We start from the raw sequence: 18275 nt of genomic DNA on the forward strand, positions 1-18275 counted from the left end.
CCCCGTCTTGGGGGGGGGTCCTGCCAGAGCGGTGGGGCCATGGTGGGGCCCTGAGATCATTGGAGCTGGGCCGGGGAGCAGCTGGGAGGGGAACAGCCATGAGCTCATCCCAGCGCTCCGGGGCCAGGGCAGGGCCGCGTCCCGCTGCCTCTCCCGGCATCCCGCCCCGGGGTCCCCACCTCATCCCAGCACCCGCTCCTCCAACGCACCCCACCAGGGTGGCCCCTTGCAGCCCCTGCCTGCTCCCTGCCAGCCCGGCACACGGCCACGGGGACCCCCCCATGGTGGGATCAGGACACAGTCATGGGGATCCTCCGTGGTGGGAGATGGACATGGCCATGGGGACCCCCCACAGAGGGAACAGGACACAGCCACAGGGACCCCCCCATGGTGGGGTCAGGACACAGTCATGGGGATCCTCCATGGTGGGAGCAGGACATGGCCATGGGGACCCCCCACAGAGGGAACAGGACATGGCCACATGGGATCTCCCATGGTGCTCCCATGGAGCAGGACATGGCCATGGCCACAGAGATGCCCACGGAGGGAGCAGGACATTGCTATGCGGTTTGTCCACGGTGGGAGCAGGACATGGCCAAGGGGGTCCCCCATGGTGCGAGCAGGACAAGGCTATGGGGATCCCTCATGGTGGGAGCAGGACATGGCCATGGGGATCCCCCATGGAGGGAGCAGGACAAGGCTATGGGGATCCCTCATGGTGGGAGGACATGGCCACAGGGATCCTCCACGGTGGCGCAGGACATGGCCATGGGGTTCCTCCACGGTGGGAGTAGGACATGGCCATGGGGTTCCTCCACGGTGGGAGTAGGACATGGCCATGGGGATCCCCCATGGTGGGAGCAGGACGTGGCCACGGGGATCCCCCATGGTGGGAGGACATGGCCACGGGGATCCTCCACAGTGGAGCAGAATATGGCCATGGGGGTCCCCCACGGTGTGAGAAGGAGATGACCATGGGGACCCCGCACAGTGGACGCAGGATTCGGTGCAGCCAGGACCTGCAAGCCCACCAGCGTGCAGCCGCCAGGGGACAAGCCAGAGCCATTCCCCACACCGTGGGCTCCCAGCCTGGGGGTCCGGGGGGGGGTGTGGGGTGTGATACTTTGCACCAGCCCCCCCAGAGGCTGCGGCAAGGCACGGCCATGGGAGGGGGACAGGGATGGGACACGGCCGGAGCCACCCTGCCCAGCGGCACCATCGCCCACGCCAGCCCCCGGCGGCCCCCCCCCAATCTCCCCCCCCCCCCAGGCTCTGGCCGGGAAATGGCAGCGGGGAACAAAGGCGGCTTGTGGCGGGCGCCGGGTCTCTGCCCTTCCTGCAGGAAGGCCCCACGGCCAGACAAGGGGCCCCCCTGTGTGCGGTGGCGGGGGCCCTGCCAAGGCTTGCCCGGATCCCGCCACCGGCCAGCACGTGCCGGCGGCCCGCGGGGGCTGGCGAGGGGGTGGCCAGCGCGGCCGAGCACCGGGGCCGCCGCCACCGAGCTCTCGCTGCCGCCATCGGTGGCCGGAGCTGGGGTCCCCTCAGGACACCCCGTTTGTGGGGACACAGGGCTCTGGCCTCTGCCGACAGCTCCGGAGCGGGCAACTGGGGTGGCTGGGGGGGGGGGTCCCAGGGAGGGGACCCCCGCTCCTGCAGATCCCTGTGCCCACCCCTGCAATGTCCCCGTCCCCAATGTCCCCATGGCCAACCCCTGCAATGTCCCCGCTCCTGTCCCTTCCAATGTCCCCAACACCCCCCCCCAAAGGAGCTCAGCGCTGGCCCTGAGTGGGCACGGGGTGGCCTGGGGGGGGTGGCCTTGGGGGGGGGGGGGCAGGGCTGGCCATGGCAGGGACACCCCGAGCATCCCCTGGCCATGGTGCCCACCCAGGCAGAGACCCCCGGCCATGATTCCCTTCCCAGGCAGAGACCCCCGGCCGTGGTTCCCCCTCTCTGGCAGAGACCCCTGGCCATGGCCCCCCCCGAGTAGAGACCCCCAGCTGTGGTTCCCCCCCAGGCAGAGACCCCTGGCCACAGTGCCCACCCAGGCAGAGACCCCTGGCTATGGTTCCCCCCCCCCCGAGCCGTGTTTCCCCCCAGGCAGAGACCCCCCCAGCCACGGTCTCCCCTCTCTGGGCAGAGACCCCCGGCTGTGGTTTCCCCGCTGGGCAGAGACCCCCAGCCACATTCCCCCCCACCCCTCCCCAGGGCAGAGACCTCCAGCCATGGCCCCCCCCCGGGCACAGACCCCCGGCAGCAGCGGCGCTGCCATGAGCACCCTCGGCTCATCCCTGGCAGGGCGAGGGGTCCTGGCCCGGGTCGGGGGCACCCGTGTCCCCCCAATGGTGGCTGCAGGGGTGTCCCCACGCCCGGGGTGGGTGGGCGAGCGCGTGGGAGAGCACAGGAGCCGGGGAGCCTGGGCAGGTCTCTTTATTTAAGGAGAAGCAACTCGGGGGGGGGTGGGGGGGGTGGGGGTGGGGGGGCTGATTACAGGCGAGTCCCCCTGCCCCACGGAGCCCCGGCACTGGGGCAGAGCCCCCCCGGCAGCGCCGGCTCCGCTCTCGCCGGGGCTGGACTTGCCCGGTGCTGGCCCCGGGGAGCCGGCGATGCCACACACCGGGGTGGGCTCACCCCAAACACACACACACACACACACACCCCCCCAGGAGACCCCCAGGCACCCCATGGCAGGACAGGGACATGCCAGCGCCGGGGCAGAGGGATGCTCAGAGGTGGCCGCCGCTGGGGCTGGCACGGGGGGGGGGGGGGCCTGAGGACCTTCCCCCACGCCCCCCACAGCCCCGTTGTTGGCGCAGGGGACAGGGGTGGCAGGTCCCCGTGGGATGCTCGGAGTAGGGATGGGGGGGGCTCAGGGCAGGAGCTGGGGGGGCAGTTTGGCCACCCCGGGCATCCCCTTCTCAGGAAGCGTTGCTCTGTGCCGGGACCGGAGAGACGTCACCCAAAAGCAAACGCTGACAGCCAGGGACGGGGTGGGGGTCCCGCGGGGATGGGGGGGGGTCCCACGGGGGCTTGGGGAGCCCCGCTGCCCCCAGGGCAGACGGCCAGTTAGTGCAAATGAGGTCTGTATTATTAAAGCTGAGGTGGCTTCAGGCTGGTGGCCCCGGTCCCACCGTCCCCGCGGGGGGGGGACAGGACAGCGAGGCTCGGGGAGGTGGGCAGGGGGCTTCTGGCAGCGCTGGGCAGTGTCTTGGGGAGGGGGCCAGGGAGGGCAGCGGGGCAGGGGCAGGATCGTCTCTAGCTGGTGGCCGGCGGCCCCGTCACAAGAGGACGCAGGGCTTCTTGGGCTTGGCCGGGATGGGGTTGAGCACGGCCCTCACCGCCTCGGTGAAGACATCCTTGATGCCCTCCTGGTTGAGCGCCGAGCACTCCAGGTACTTGACGGCGCGGATCTGCTTGGAGAGGCTGATGCCTTGCTGGGTGGTGATGGGCGCCTGGTTCTGCTCCTTGAGCCGCTTCATGGTCTCGGGGTTGTTTCTCAGATCCTTCTTGGTGCCGACGAGGAGGATGGGCACGCTGGGGCAGTGGTGGCACACCTCCGGGTACCACTTGTGCTTGACGTTCTCGTAGGAGGGCGGGCTGGCGATGGAGAAGCAGATGATGAAGACGTTGGTCTGGGGGTAGGAAAGCGTCCGCAGGCGGTCGTACTCCTCCTGGCCGGCCGTGTCCCACAGGTTTAAGTTAATAGTCCTGCCGTCCACCGTGTTCTGGGCGCTGTAGTTGTCGAAGACGGTGGGGATGTACTCCTTGGGGAAGGCGTTGGTGGTGTAGCAGATGAGCAGGCAGGTCTTCCCCACCGCCCCGTCGCCCACCACCACGCACTTGATGCTCTGCATCCCGGCGGCTCCGCGTGCCTGGCGTCCCCCTTCAGCAGCCTGCGGGGAGGGGAGAGGGTCAGGGGAGGGGGACACGCCGGGGCTGGGGTCACCGTGGTCCCCCACTTGGACACCCTGAAGCCGGAGGGCGCAGAGGGACAGGTCACACGCGCTTCATCCAGGTGCCCCCCCGGCAGCCCAGAGACCTCCCCCAACTGGGAACCGCATCCCCTGACCCAGGGCAAAGGCGTGTGCCACCGCTTCAGGTGTGCACGGGGACCGCATTGTCCCCAGGATGGTGGTCCCAAGACAGCCAGGCTGCTGCAGTGCCCTGTGCCGTGCCACGTCCTCAGCACAGGAGAGACACGGAGCTGTTGGAGCGGGGCCAGAGGAGGCCACGGAGATGCTGGGGGGGCTGGAGCCCCTCTGCTGTGAGGACAGGCTGAGAGAGTTGGGGGGGTTCAGCCTGGAGAAGAGAAGGCTCCGAGGAGACCTTGGAGCCCCTTCCAGTCCCTAAAGGGGGGGGCTCCAGGAAAGCTGGGGAGGGACTCTTGATGAGGGAGGGGAGCCATAGGAGGAGGGGGAAGGGTTTGACACTGAAAGAGGGGAGATGGAGATGAGATGTGGGGAAGAAATGGATGGATGGATGGATGGATGGATGGATGGATGGATGGATGGATGGGGAGATGGATTGAGACCCTGGCCCAGGTTGCCCAGAGAAGCTGTGGCTGCCCCATCCCTGGCAGGGTTCAAGGCCAGGTTGGAGGGGGCTTGGAGCAACCTGCTCTGGTGGGAGGTGTCCCTGCCCAGGGCAGGGGGTGGCACTGGGGGGGCTTTAAGGTTCCTTCCCACCCAAGCCATTCCATGATTCTGTGTCGTGCTATGCCTGGTATGTGACGGGGGGGCAGCAGGACAAGCAGCCAGGGGCAGGTTTGGGCTGTGGGAGCCTGCAGGCTGTCGCCGTGCCCCCCCCAGCCCCGGTGCCAGCCCCGGGGGCTGATGTCCGCTCCGGCAGCTGTGTTTATCCCCGATCCCAGCGCGCGTTTCCCTGTTTGCCTTCCTCGGGTCCCCTCTGCGATTGCCATTAAGGGCCGCATCCTGCTCCCCTTCCTGCTGCAGCCCGGTGCTGCCGAGCCCAGCCATGGCGCGGGGGCCACCGGACGGTGCCGGGGGTGGGAAGGTGCCCACCCCTGGGACCGGCAGCCCCTTTCCCCGCCAGGATCTGGCCACGCAGCGGCCACCCCCCCAGGATTTATCAGGACGGGCGGGTTATCTCGGCTGGGGCAGGAGGTGGAGGGAACAGGGATGCCCCATCAGCCCAGAGCCCCAGGTTGGGGGGGGGGACACACCCTTCCGCAGACCCCTCCGGCGCTACAGGGTTGGGTAAGGGTCTGCGCCCCCAACCCTGATCTCCCCCCCCGTCGGGCCGGACCCTGCCCCCTCGGATGGGGAAGTGGCTCTTCCTCTTCCCGCCCTGACACCCGGCTTCCTGCCCCGGCGAGGCCGGCTGCGCCGTGACCCCCGCCCTGCCTGGCTCCCTGCCTGCTCCGCTGCCCCCCCACCTGCAGGCAGGGCTAGTGAGGAGGGGGGGGTGGGGGGGGCCGGCCCCAACGCTGCCCAAGCCCCCCCGCAGCGCCCTGCCTCAGTTTCCCCACTGCTATAAAGTGCTTCCACAGCCTGGGGTGGGGGGGGGGATGCCCAGGTCCTCAGCCTGCGAATGGGGCTGTGGCTCTGGGAAACAGCAAGGCCATCGCAGGGAGCCCCCCCTGCCCCCCCCCCCCCCCCCGCAGCAGGAAGCCACCGGCCACGGCAGCGCCGGGGCTGCTCGCTCAGCGCGGGATCCCAGCGGGTGACAAATAAAACACCCGTCCGTCGGCCTCGATTTTCCCCCCGCTTTGGTCGCAAACGCAGCCCGGAGGGTTTCCGGGGCGGGGGGATGCCTCAGAGCTCGGGGCGGGGGGTGGGGGGGCCTCGGCCATGGTGCAGGCAGCAGCAGGCAGAGGGACCCCCGCTGGGGTCTGCGAGGCTTGGAGCAGCGGCAGGAGGCCGGGGTGGCGGGAGAAGGGACAGAGGGGAGGGAGCAGGGTCAGGGAGATGGGAGATGGGAGATGGGAGCAGGGTGATGAGAACAGGAGGACAGGAGCAGGATCCAGACAGTGGGAGCAGGATCCAGACAGTGGGAGAAGGAGGTGGGTCAGGGTGATGGGAGCTGGAGAAGGGTGATGGGGACAGGAGCAGGGTGGCCAGGATCAGGGAAGTGGGAGTAGGGGCAGGGTGATGGGGATAGGAGCGGGGTGACAGGGGCAGGGTGATGGGGATAGGAGCGGGGTGACAGGGACAGGGTGATGGGGACAGGATCATGGTGGATGGGAACAGGAGCAGTGTGGATAGGGACAGGAGCAGGATCCAGACAGTGGGAGCAAGGTGGCGGGGACAGAGGCGGGGTGATGGGGACAGAGGCAGGGTGACAGGGACAGGATAAGGATGATGGGAACAGGAGCAGGGTGGTGGGGACAGGATCAGGGTGATGGGGACAGGAGCAGGGTGACAGGGACAGGATCAGGGTGACGGGGACAGGATCAGGGTGATGGGGACAGGAGCAGGGTGACAGGGACAGGATCAGGGTGACGGGGACAGGATCAGGGTGATGGGGACAGGATCAGGGTGACGGGGACAGGATCAGGGTGATGGGGACAGGAGCAGGGTGACAGGGATAGGAGCAGGGTGATGGAGACAGGATAAGGATGACGGAGACAGGATCAGGATGATGGAGACAGGATCAGGGTGACGGGGACAGGATAAGGATGACAGAGACAGGATCAGGATGATGGGGACAGGAGCAGGGTGATGGGGACAGGAGCAGGGTGACGGGGACAGGATCAGGGTGATGGGAACAGGAGCAGGGTGGTGGGGACAGGGGCAGGGTGGTGGGGACAGGATCAGGGTGACAGGGACAGGATAAGGATGATGGTGACAGGGACAGGATAAGGATGATGGAGACAGGATCAGGGTGATGGGGACAGGAGCAGGGTGATGGAGACAGGATCAGGATGATGGGGACAGGATCAGGGTGACAGGGACAGGATCAGGGTGACGGGGACAGGAGCAGGGTGACGGGGACAGGATCAGGATGATGGGGACAGGAGCAGGGTGATGGGGACAGGAGCAGGGTGACAGGGACAGGATCAGGGTGATGGGGACAGGAGCAGGGTGGTGGGGACAGAGGCAGGGTGACGGGGACAGAATCAGGGTGATGGGGACAGGATCAGGGTGACGGGGACAGAGGCAGGGTGATGGGGACAGGATAAGGATGATGGGGACAGGGGCAGGGTGATGGGGACAGGGGCAGGGTGATGGGGACAGGATAAGGATGATGGGGACAGGAGCAGGGTGACGGGGACAGGATCAGGGTGACGGGGACAGGAGCAGGGTGATGGGGACAGGATCAGGGTGGGTGGCAGCAGGACAGTGGGAGCAGGAACTGGATCAGGGCGATGGGAGACCGAGCTCCCTCTGTGGCTGCCCGGGGTCCTCTCCAGGGATGGGTACACCGCCCCCCCCCCACCTTCCTTGGACCTTTAACTGCCCCCCCACTGCCCCATGCCATCGCTGTCACCATCCAGCGCCATGGAGGGACCACGGGGGATGCAGGGGACCAGGTTCTGCCGCTGCCTCCTCGCCCACCATCCCCCCGGCACTGGGTGGGCACAACTGGCACCCCCGGCATCGCGCCCGAAACAGCCCCTCGCCCCCCACCACCGGGGACCAGTGGGACCACGCAGACACAGCGGGGCCACGGGAGGTGGCACCCCACGGCCCCTGTGGCCCCTCCATCCCACAGCCACCCTGTCTCTTAGCCCAGGGCTCCCAGGGCAAGGGGGGGGGGGGGGGGGGGGGAGGTACCCTGGGGCAGCCCCCGGAGCAGGACACAGCCACCCCCACCACACCATGGCAGGGACCCGGCTGAGCTGGTTGGGACCCCCCTGGCCCGGTTTGGCCTTATCTGACCTGGTTTCAACCCATTTCTCCCCCCATCACCCGTGAGGCCTGGGGCGGGGGGGGGCACGGGCACCCCGCTGGCCCCGCTCGCCCCCAGCCCCCCCCGGGGCGACTGGCAGTGCAGCAGCAGAGGGGTTTTTTGGGGAACAAAAACCTCAAAAGCTTAATTCTAAATGCCAGCCTTTGGTTTTCTTTGCAAAACTGCCTCCCCCCGCCCCCCCCCCTCCCCCCCCCAACCCTGCAGGACCCTGGGGACTGTCCATGTCCCCGGGGACCCCGCAGGGCACGACGGGAGATGCACCGAGCGGGACCGGGCTCAGCCAGGTTGGGGGGGGGGGAGCGTGCGGAGGGTTTAAGATCACCCAAAGGTTGGGGTGCGGGAGCTGCAACTGTGGGGTCCCCGCTGCAGGGACGTCACTGGGGGGGGGACCCGTCCGGGGGGGGTGCGATAGATGGGGAGGGCAGGGGGAAGGAGGGGCAGCACCCCAGAGCAGAAGCCACCCCAAGGCATCGCGGGGCCCGGGGGTGCCCCATGAGCCCCCAACAGGGCACGTGGCCCCCCGACACCCCCCCCCAGGCTCCTGCTGTCCCCGTGGCCCACCGGCACCCCAGGGTCACCGGTGTCCCCACAGGCACCCTAAGGTCCCCGTAGCTATTCGCATGCCGGGCAGCTCGGTGGAGGGTCCCCGCTGCCCCCTGGGCCGGGGTCCCCAGGCTGCCAGGTCCCCCAGCTGGTGGTGTGACAGGGTCAGCCAGGGTCACCCAGCCCAGGTGGTGGCAAAAGGGGTCCCGCAGCAGCCCTGGACCCCAGGCCAGGGGGACATGGGGGCAGTTTGCTGCCCCGAGAGGCTGCCAGGGGTACCGGGAGCAGCGGGGTCCCAGGGACACCCCGAGGGCAGGGGGGGCCGGGGGAGCCGGGGCCGGAGTCCATCGCTGGCTATAAATAAATCCCCGGGGGAAGGACACGGGCGGGAAGAGCCGCCGGAGCCCAAGGACAATGTTGGCAACAGGACAGATGGCGGGGGACGCGGGGAAGCCACCGTGGCCAGAAGCGGGGTGCGAGGGGCCGCTCACACGGGGAAGAAGCAATAACCCCCTGCCTGCAGCCCCCCCCATCCCTCGGGGAGCGGGGTGGCACCCGAGCCACCAGCCGCCACGGTCCTGTGACAGGGGGACGCAGCGTGCACCGGTCGCACTGAGCTCAAACCCTGCACCCCCAAAACCGGCCGTGGGGCCACGGGCGCCCCGGGGTGAGCTGGCACCCCGTGAGCACCCATCCCCATCGCCGTCCCCATCCCGGGAAAGGCCCGGCTGAGTCAGCGGGGCTGCTACAAAGAGGACGGCAAGTGGAAACGCTCGTGCCCATGAGAGCATCGCTGCTACCGGGAAAGGAGAGGAGGAGGAAGAGGAGGAGGAAGAGGAGGGAGAGGACAGGGGACGGCTTCTCCGTGGCCCCTGGGGCTGTGAAACCCCAGCGCGGCCGAGGCTTGCCATGGGCAAGCAGCAAACGTGGGCACACGCTGCCCGTGGAGGGGCCACGGGGGGGGTCCTGGTGCTCACACGGGACTGGTTTTGCTCTCGCCATCGCCACCGGTTCTGGGTGGGGGGGGGGGGCCAGTGGCACAGCCAGGGGACCACAAGCATGGCCAGGGGACCACAAGCATGGCCAGGGGACCCCAGGGCGAGCTGGTGGCCGGGGAGTGGGCTTAGTGCAGATAAGAGCCCCCCGCAGCAGCCCCCCCTCTGGGTGCCAGGGTGGCACATGGGTGGCAGAAGGGCTTCTGCTCCGCCCCCCCCCCCCCTCAGAGCTGCCCCCCCACCAGTTGCAGCCCCCAGGGTTCTGCCCCCCCCAGGTCACCCGTCCCCACAGCCCCAAAGCCCCAGCCCTCCCTCGGCCGCCGGGGGCAGATGAGGGGTGTCGTGGGGGGTGTGTGCCCCCCTGACCCGCAGCCATGTGGGGTACGCCCCCCCCACCCCCCCCCCACCCCTCCACGCCCCTGCCATAAGACAACAGGAGGGGAAGGGGAGAGCCCTCACAAATGGGGAGGCAGGACCCCCCCAGGCAGGACGGGGCTGGGGGTTGCCTGGTGGCATCACTGCAGTGGGGGGGTCGCCCGTGGTCCCCGCAGCACCCCGACACTGGGGCACTCGAGGGTCCTGTAACCCCGCTGCCCTGTGGTGCCTGGGGACACGGGGTGAGCCTGGTGTGCTGCCTGCCCTGCCTGCTGCCTGCCCTGCCTGCTGCCTGCCCGTCCCTGCTTGCCCTTGCCTCCCCTGCCTGCCCTCCCCTGCCCCTGCCCTGCCCTCCCCTGCCTGCTCTGCCTTCCCCTGCCCCTGCCTGCACTGCCCTTCCCACTGCCCGCACTGCCTGCTGCCTGCCCTCCCCTGCCTGCACTGCCTGCTGCCTGCCCTCCCCTGCCTGCACTGCCTGCTGCCTGGCTTTCCCTGCCTCCTGCCTGCCTTTTCCTGCCTCCTGCCTATTCTGCCCTCCCCTGCCTGCCGTCTGCTCTGCCTGCCCTTCCCTGCCTGCACTGCCTGCTGCCTGCCCTCCCCTGCCTGCACTGCCTGCTGCCTGCCTTTCCCTGCCTCCTGCCTGCCTTTTCCTGCCTCCTGCCTATTCTGCCCTCCCCTGCCTGCCGCCTGCTCTGCCTGCCCTTCCCTGCCTGCACTGCCTGCTGCCTGCCCTGTCCTCCCCTGCCTGCTGCCTATTCTGTCCTCCCCTGCCTGCTGCCTGCCCTCCCCTGCCTGCACAAGGCCAGCTCTGTTCTCCCGGGAAGTCCTCGGGTCGGCACCACCTTTAACCCCTTCTCCCCCCCCACAACCCCCCCAGAGATGCTGGGGCGCGGGCAGCTTCATGGGGCTGTGGGGCACAGACCCCCGTGGGGCACCGGAGTCACCTGCCCCTTCCCAGCCCCCCAGGAGGGGAACCGGAGGAGGAAGAGGAAGAGTCGGAGCACGGAGTGGGGAGGGGGGGGGGGGGGTCAACACAGCCCTAGAACTCGGCACCCCCCACCCCAGCGGGACCCCGGCCACCCTCCCCACCCTAGGGTGCTCCCCCGGGATCTGGGGTGCTGGGGTGAGGGTGCGGGTGGGCCAGTGGGGCTGTAGGTGATGCACCGCGACCGCTACCCCCCCCCCCGCTCCCCCTCTACCCCACACCCCCCCCCCCCATCGCCACCCCCCCCGGGACGGGAAAAGCGACTCATCTCTTTTTCTTCAGCAGAAAAGGGAAGCAAAACCCTGGGCCGCGTCCCAGCCCCGGCATCTCCCCGCTGGGGTTTTCCGCTGGGGGAGCGGAGCGGCCGCCCCCGAGGGCTCCCCGCCCGTGGCCGCACTCAGCCCCACGGCACCCCCAAACCCCACCGAAGCCCGTTGTGTGGGCTGTGAGCCCTGCGCCCCACATCTCACACCGCACACCCTGCGCCCCACATCTCACAGCGTGCGCCCTACACCCCACACCGTGCGCCCTGCGCCCCACATCTCACAGCGTGCGCCCTACACCCCACACCGTGCGCCCTGCACCCCACGCGGCACCCCACATCTCACACCGTGTGCCCTGTACCCTACATCTCACACCCCGCACCGCATACTCTGCGCCCCACATCTCACACCGTGCACCCCGCACCCTACATCTCACAGCGTGCGCCCTACACCCCACACTGTGTGCCCCGCACCCCACACCACGCACCCCACATCTCACACCATGTGCCCTGCACCCCACATCTCACACCATGCACCGTGCGCCCCACATCTCACACCCCGCACCCCACACCACGCACTCCACATCTCACACCCTGCACCCCCACACTGCACCCCAGACCCCACACCGTGCACCCTGCACCCCACACCGTGTGTTTTGCACCCCCGCACTGCACCCCACTCCCACACTGTGCGCCCTGCACCCCCACACTGCACCCCGGACCCTACACCGTGCGTCCTGCACCCCACACCACAACCCACATCTCACACCATGCACCCTGCACCCCACGCTGCACCCCAGACCCCACACCGTGCGCCCTGCACCCTACCCCACACCCCACATCTCACACCGTGCACCCTGCAGCCCCACACTGCACCCCACATCTCACACCGTGCGCCCTGCACCCCACACCACACACTGCACCCCACACCGAGAGCCCTGCAACCCCACACTGCACCCCAGACCCCACACCGTGTGCCCTGCACCCCACACCGTGCACCCCACATCTCACACCGTGCGCCCTGCACCCCACACCCGTGTGTCTTGCACCCCCACACCGCACCCCAGACCCCACACCGTGCACCCCGCACCCCCACACTGCACCCCAGACCCCACACCGTGCGCCCCGCACCCCGACACCCTGTACCACAGCCCGTGCACAGCGTGCGGCGCACAACAGCCCCCGCATCGCGCAACACCCGGTGCACCCTGCACCCCGCACCCCACACCCCGCACCCCACTCCCCGGCGTGGGGAGCAGAGGCTGCCGCCCGGCCGTGCGTCCAGCCCGGACCCAGCCGGGGCTGTGGGGCTGGGGGTCAGCAGCCAGGGTCTCCGCTGCATCCCAGTGTGCCCCCCCCCACCCCAGCGCAGCCTGCAGAAAGAGGAAACTAATAAAATCTATAAATACCGAGCAGGGAGCCGGCGGGGCCGAGCGCGCCGGCCGGGCTCGGGCTCTGCCGTGGGAGTGGGGGGGTTTGCACCCCGGCCGCCGTGGGGGTTCGGTGCTGGCGAGGCCGAGAGGGGGGTCCCCCGAGGTGCGCTGTCACCGCTGCCCCCGGCTCTGCCCCGGGGCCCTGCCGCCGCAGCTAAAATAACTTCCATGCTGAGTCGAAGAATTTTGATTTTCCTCATTTTCCAGCTGCAGGCTCGTTGTGACTAATTTCCTCATTTTATTCCTCCCCCCCCCTTACAGCCCCCCCCCGCCCCCGGCTCCGCCACCGCCCCCGGGGGCTGGTGAGCTCTGCGCCTTGTCCCGCTCTGCCCCTCGGCACGGCCAGGGATGCTCCCTGTCCTCAGCCTCCTGCTCCAGCTGCTGCCAAACCAGCTCCAGACCCCCCCCCAGGGTGAAGATGCACCCGCAGCCCCTCAGCCGGGGCCAGCCCGGCCCAGGAAACCCCCTCCCCACTGGTGGGACCGGGCCAGCATCAGCCAGAGCTGCTCCCAGTTGCCTGCACTGGAGGGATCTTGGGATGGCTTGACAGGCTGGGAGAGTTGGGGGGGTTCAGCCTGGAGAAGAGAAGGCTCCGGGGAGACCTCGGAGCCCCTTCCAGTCCCTCAAGGTGGGGGCTCCAGGAAAGCTGGGGAGGGACTCTTGATGAGGGAGGGGAGCCCTAGGAGGAGGGGGAAGGGTTTGACACTGAAAGAGGGGAGATGGAGATGAGATGTGGGGAAGAACTTCTTTGCTGTGAGGGTGGTGAGACCCTGGCCCGGGTTGCCCCGAGAAGCTGTGGCTGCCCCATCCCTGGAGGGGTTCAAGGCCAGGTTGGAGGGGGCTTGGAGCAACCTGCTCTGGTGGGAGGTGTCTCTGGATGGAACTGGGTGGGCTTTAAGGACCCTTCCCACCCAAACCATTCTATGATTCTATGGACAGAGGGATGATGGATGGATGGATGGATGGATGGATGGATGAAGACGGATGATGGATGGATGATGGATGGATGGAGAGGATGGACGGATGGAAGGATGGATGGATTGGAGAGGATGGATGGATGATGGATGGATGGATGGAGAAGATGGATGATGGATGGATGGATGGATGGATGGGGGCCAGCCAGGCCATGGCCTCAGGGTGAGAAAACAGCCCGGCGCTGCTCACACCGACCCGCACAGTGTCCACCACACCAGTACTGGCCCAGTTTGGCACCTCTCGACGCTATGCTCAAACCAAAGCTCCAGGCACAGGGTACCCGACCCCTGCTCCCAGCCCCACAGGGCACGCACCCCACCTACACTCTCAGGCTGGCCCCACTGCTGCCATGAACTGTGCCGGCCTCAGGCGCCTCCCGGCATCACCAGAAATACCCCTGCACCCACCAATGCTCCTGGCTACCCACAAGCCATTCCTGGCTACCAGCACCCCACGGTCCCAGCCCCAACCCCACTGCCCACCCTGCCCCGGTGGCGGGGGCTGGACCGACGTCCCCACATGCCACCACCAGCATTTCTTCCACCAAGAAATGAGGAGCGAGCCCAGCGGGACCCCAGCCCGTGCACCCACCACGGATCTATGGCCACACCGTGCCCCTCCCGGGGGAGACGTCTCCCCCAGGCACTCAGGGACCCACGGGTGCCCCTGCTCTGTGGCCAGTGGGATGGCACCGAGGGGCGGCACAAGCTGAATGGGGAGCTGGTGTTTGACCAACGGCACAGCGCATCCCCCCACGACCTCCCAGTACATCCCCCAGTGCATCCCCCCCAGTGCCCCACGCCAGGAGCGGAGGGCAGGGCAGGGGAGGGAAGGGCTCCCCAAAGCCTCCCCAGAGGTGACCCCCAGCGGGTTTCACAAAGCGGGGAGTTGTGGGGCTGCGGCACAGAGCCACCATCCGCCCACCCGAGGTGGGCTTGGGGTGGCCCCGGGGTGATGGGGGGGGGGGGGGGGTAGGGAAGGAAGGGGGCGGCCAGCAACAGGGGCCCGCCACAGCCAGCCACCCTCCCCGGGGACAGCCCCGTCACACCCCCGAGGCGACGCGCTCCCCGGCCGCGCCGTGCCACCCCCGCAGCTCCCAGCACGCTGCGGCGTGCGAGCGCAGGGCGCTGCGAGCGCTGCGGCGTGCGAGGGGCACGGTGCTGCTGCAGCGTGCAGCGCTGCGCCTGCTGCACACACGCTGCAGCACCTCTGTTGCAGCGTGCGGCACTCCGCGCTGCAGCCCGCGGCGGCGCGTGCGTGTTGCAGTGCGTGCAGCGCTGCGACGGGCGCTGCAGTGCGTGTGCGAGGTGCAGCGCGTGTTGTAACGGGCCTGTGGCAGGGTGTGCGCAGCGCGGTGCCGTGCACGGGCGCTGCAGTGTGTGCAGTGCGTGCATGCGTGTGTGTGTGTGTGTGTGTCTACAGTGATGTGCAGTGTGGGTGCAGTGCCCTGCAGCATGTAGTGTCGTACCTTGCAGTGGGTGCACTGGGTGTTGCAGTGGGGTGCCTGTGGTGCAGCAGATGTGCAGAGGGTGCAGTGCAGCAAGCACAGGGTGCAGTGCACCGGGCAGAGGGGACTGCAGTGGGCAGTGCAGCAGGTAGAGGGTGCAGTGCAGGGGGTAGAGGGTGCAGTGTAGTGGTCATTGCAGTGCAATGCAGCAGGCAGTGTGGTGGGCACAGTGTGCAGTGCAGCGGGCAGTGAAAGGGGTGCAGTGCAGGGGATGCAGCACAGCAGGCAGAGAAGGGGATGCAGTGTAGTGGATGCAGTGCAGAGGGCAGTGAAGGGGATGCAGTGCAGGATCCAGTGTAGTGGATGCAGTGCAGCAGGCAGAGAAGGGGATGCAGTGCAGGGGGTGCAGCGGATGCAGTGCAGGGGATGCAGTGCAGAAGATGCAGTGCAGGGGATGCAGTGGATGCAGTGTAGGGGATGCAGTGCAGAAGATGCAGTGCAGGGGGTGCAGTGGATGCAGTGCAGGGGGTGCAGCGAATGCAGTGCCGCAGATGCAGTGCAGCGGATGCAGTGCAGGGGGGGCAGTGCAGGGGGGGCAGTGCAGGGGGGGCAGTGCAGGGGATGCGGTGCAGCGGATGCAGTGCAGGGGGTGCAGTGAAGGGGGTGCAGTTGAGGGGATGCAGTGCAGGGGGTGCAGTGCAGCGGATGCAGTGCAGGGGATGCAGTGGAGGCAGTGTAGGGGGTGCAGTGCAGAAGATGCAGTGCAGGGGGTGCAGTGGATGCAGTGCAGGGGGTGCAGCGAATGCAGTGCCGCAGATGCAGTGCAGCGGATGCAGTGCAGGGGGGGCAGTGCAGGGGGGGCAGTGCAGGGGGGGCAGTGCAGGGGATGCGGTGCAGCGGATGCAGTGCAGGGGGTGCAGTGAAGGGGGTGCAGTTGAGGGGATGCAGTGCAGGGGGTGCAGTGCAGCGGATGCAGTGCAGGGGATGCAGTGGATGCAGTGTAGGGGGTGCAGTGCAGTGGATGCAGTGCCGGGGATGCAGTGCAGGGGGTGCAGTGGATGCAGTGCCGGGGATGCAGTGCAGGGGGTGCAGTGGATGCAGTGTAGGGGGTGCAGTGTAGGGGGTGCAGTGCCGGGGATGCAGTGCCGGGGATGCAGTGGATGCAGTGCCGGGGATGCAGTGGATGCAGTGCAGGGGATGCAGTGCCGGGGATGCAGTGCCGGGGATGCAGTGGATGCAGTGCAGGGGATGCAGTGCCGGGGATGCAGTGCCGGGGATGCAGTGGATGCAGTGCCGGGGATGCAGTGCAGCGCCCTCTGCCGTGCAGCGCAGCCCGTGCAGGGCCAGGCAGGGCGTGCAGCGCTCCTCCGCTGATGCAGCGCCGCTCCGTTAAGGGCGCAGCGAGCGGTGCGGGGTGCGCAGTGCGGGCAGTGCCCGGGGCAGCGGGTGCGGTGGGTGCCGGGGGTGCAGTGGCCCCCCGGCGGGGGTCGGGCCGGGCCGGTTCTGTCCCCGCTCCGTCCCGGCGGCCACCGGCCCCGCTCCCGCCCGGGGCTGCGCTCCCCGTTACCCCGGACCCCCGTTAGTCCCGGACCCCCGTTAGTCCCGGACCCCCGTTAGCCCCCGCCCCGCTCCGGGCGGGTCCCGGTGCCACCGCTCCCGCCCTGTCCCCGGCGGGCGGCTCCTCCCGCCGCCCCGACCCGGACCCCGACCCACGACCACGACACGACCCGGTACCGGCCGGGACCCCCGGACCATCGCCCCCCCCATCCCTCCCCGGGTGTCCCCGTCCCGGCAGCGGGACCCGGTCCCCCACTCACCCCGGGGCATGGCGCGGCGGCTCCGGGCGGCGGGCTCGGGGACGGGGCAGCAGGAGGAGGAGGAGGAGGAGGAGGAGGAGGAGGAGGAAGTCTGCGGCCGCCTCCTCCCGCCGCCCCGGGCGGTCCCGCGGAGAAACTTCCCCCCGCCGCGCCCGGCCCCCGCCCGCCCCGCCGCTTCCTTCCGCGGCCCGGCCCGGGGACGGGGCCTCCCCTCGGGACGGGGCCCGGGGCGGCGGCGGGGAGGGGGGGGGCGGGGGGGGGGGTGTCCCGGCGGAGCGCAGCCCCCCGCACCCTTCGGCAGCCCCCCGCGGCGAGGCCCCGGCCCCCCCTCGATGCCCCCCCGGGGCTGCCCCGCCCGGAGCGGGGTCCGACGGGCACACGGGGAGCCGGGCAGGGGGTGCGGGACCCCGGAATGGGGGTGCGGGACATCGGGTGAGGGTGTGGGGACCCCAGATTTGGGGTGCAGGAGCCCGAGTCGGGGTGTGGGACCCCAGAGGGGGGGTGCTGGACATCGGGTGCGGGGTGTAGGACCCCGGCAGGGGATGCGGGAACCTGGGCTGGGGGTGCAAGAGCCCGAATTGGGGTGCGGGACCCTGGGCAGGGGGTGCAGGACCCCAGACTCGGGGTGCAGGATCAGGACTAGGGGTGTGGGACATTAGGTGGGGGTGTGGGACCCCGGGAAGGGGATGCAGGAACCTGGACTGAGGGTGCAAGAGCCCGAGTTGGGGTGCAGGACCCTGGGCTGGGGATGTGGAAGCCTGGGCAGGGGGTGCGGGACCCCAGACTGGGGGTGCAGGAGCCCAGACTGGGAGTGCAGGAGCAGGACTAGGGGTGTGGGACATCGGGTGGGGGTGTGGGACCCCGGGTGGGGGATGCAAGAGTCTGGGTTGGGGGTGTGGGGACCCCAGATTCGGGGTGCAGGAGCCCAAGTCGGGGTGTGGGACCCCAGGTTGGGGGCGCAGGGGCCCAAGTTGGGATGTGGGACCCCAGAGGGGGGGTGTGTGACATCGGGTGGGGGTGTAGGACCCCGGGCAGGGGATGCGGGAGCCTGGGCAGGGGGTGCGGGACCCCAGACTGGGGGTGCAGGAGCCTGGGTTGGGAGTGCAGGAGCAGGGCTAGGGGTGTGGGACATCGGGTGGGGGTCCAGGACCCCAGGTTGGGGGTGCGGGAGCCCGAGTTGGGGTGCAGAACCCTGGGCAAGGGATGTGGAAGCCTGTTCGGGAGCTGGACTAGGGGGTCGGGACACTGGGTGGGGGTCCGGGACCCCGGTTTGGGGGTGCGGGATCCTGGGTGGGGGTTGAGAGAGCTGGGCTGGGGGTGCAGGGACTCCATACTGGGGGTGCGGGAACCCAGACTGGGGATGTGGGAGCCCAAGTTGGGGTTTGGGAGCCTGGGTTGGGATGCGGGACATCGGGTGGGGGGTGCAGGGATCCCAGACTGGGGGTGCAGGAGCTTGGGTTGGGGGTGCATGAGCCCAAGTTGGGGTGTGGAAGCTGGGCTGGGGGTGCAGAACATTGGGTGGGGGTGCGGGACATTGGGTGGGGGTGCAGGAGCCCACGCTGGGGGTGCAGAAA

The 18275-nt window shown here is 69.1% G+C and overlaps 1 protein-coding gene across 1 annotated transcript; it reads right to left on the minus strand.

The window, feature by feature from the left end:
• Positions 1–3275: 3275 nt before the first annotated feature.
• On the minus strand, positions 3276–3857 carry RHOG (ras homolog family member G). Its single transcript, XM_074149180.1, has one exon. It carries the CDS (start codon positions 3849–3851, stop codon positions 3276–3278), a length of 576 nt encoding a protein of 191 aa, XP_074005281.1. The 5' UTR covers positions 3852–3857.
• Between the last annotated feature and the right edge of the window lie 14418 nt (positions 3858–18275).

Source organism: Numenius arquata, chromosome 1 (genome assembly GCF_964106895.1).
Source record: "Numenius arquata chromosome 1, bNumArq3.hap1.1, whole genome shotgun sequence".
Taxonomy (NCBI): domain Eukaryota; kingdom Metazoa; phylum Chordata; class Aves; order Charadriiformes; family Scolopacidae; genus Numenius; species Numenius arquata.

Coding starts and splice junctions, on each gene's coding strand:
- RHOG (XM_074149180.1), bottom strand. CDS start 3,851: ATGCAGAGCATCAAGTGCGTGGTGGTGGGCGACGGGGCGGTGGGGAAG.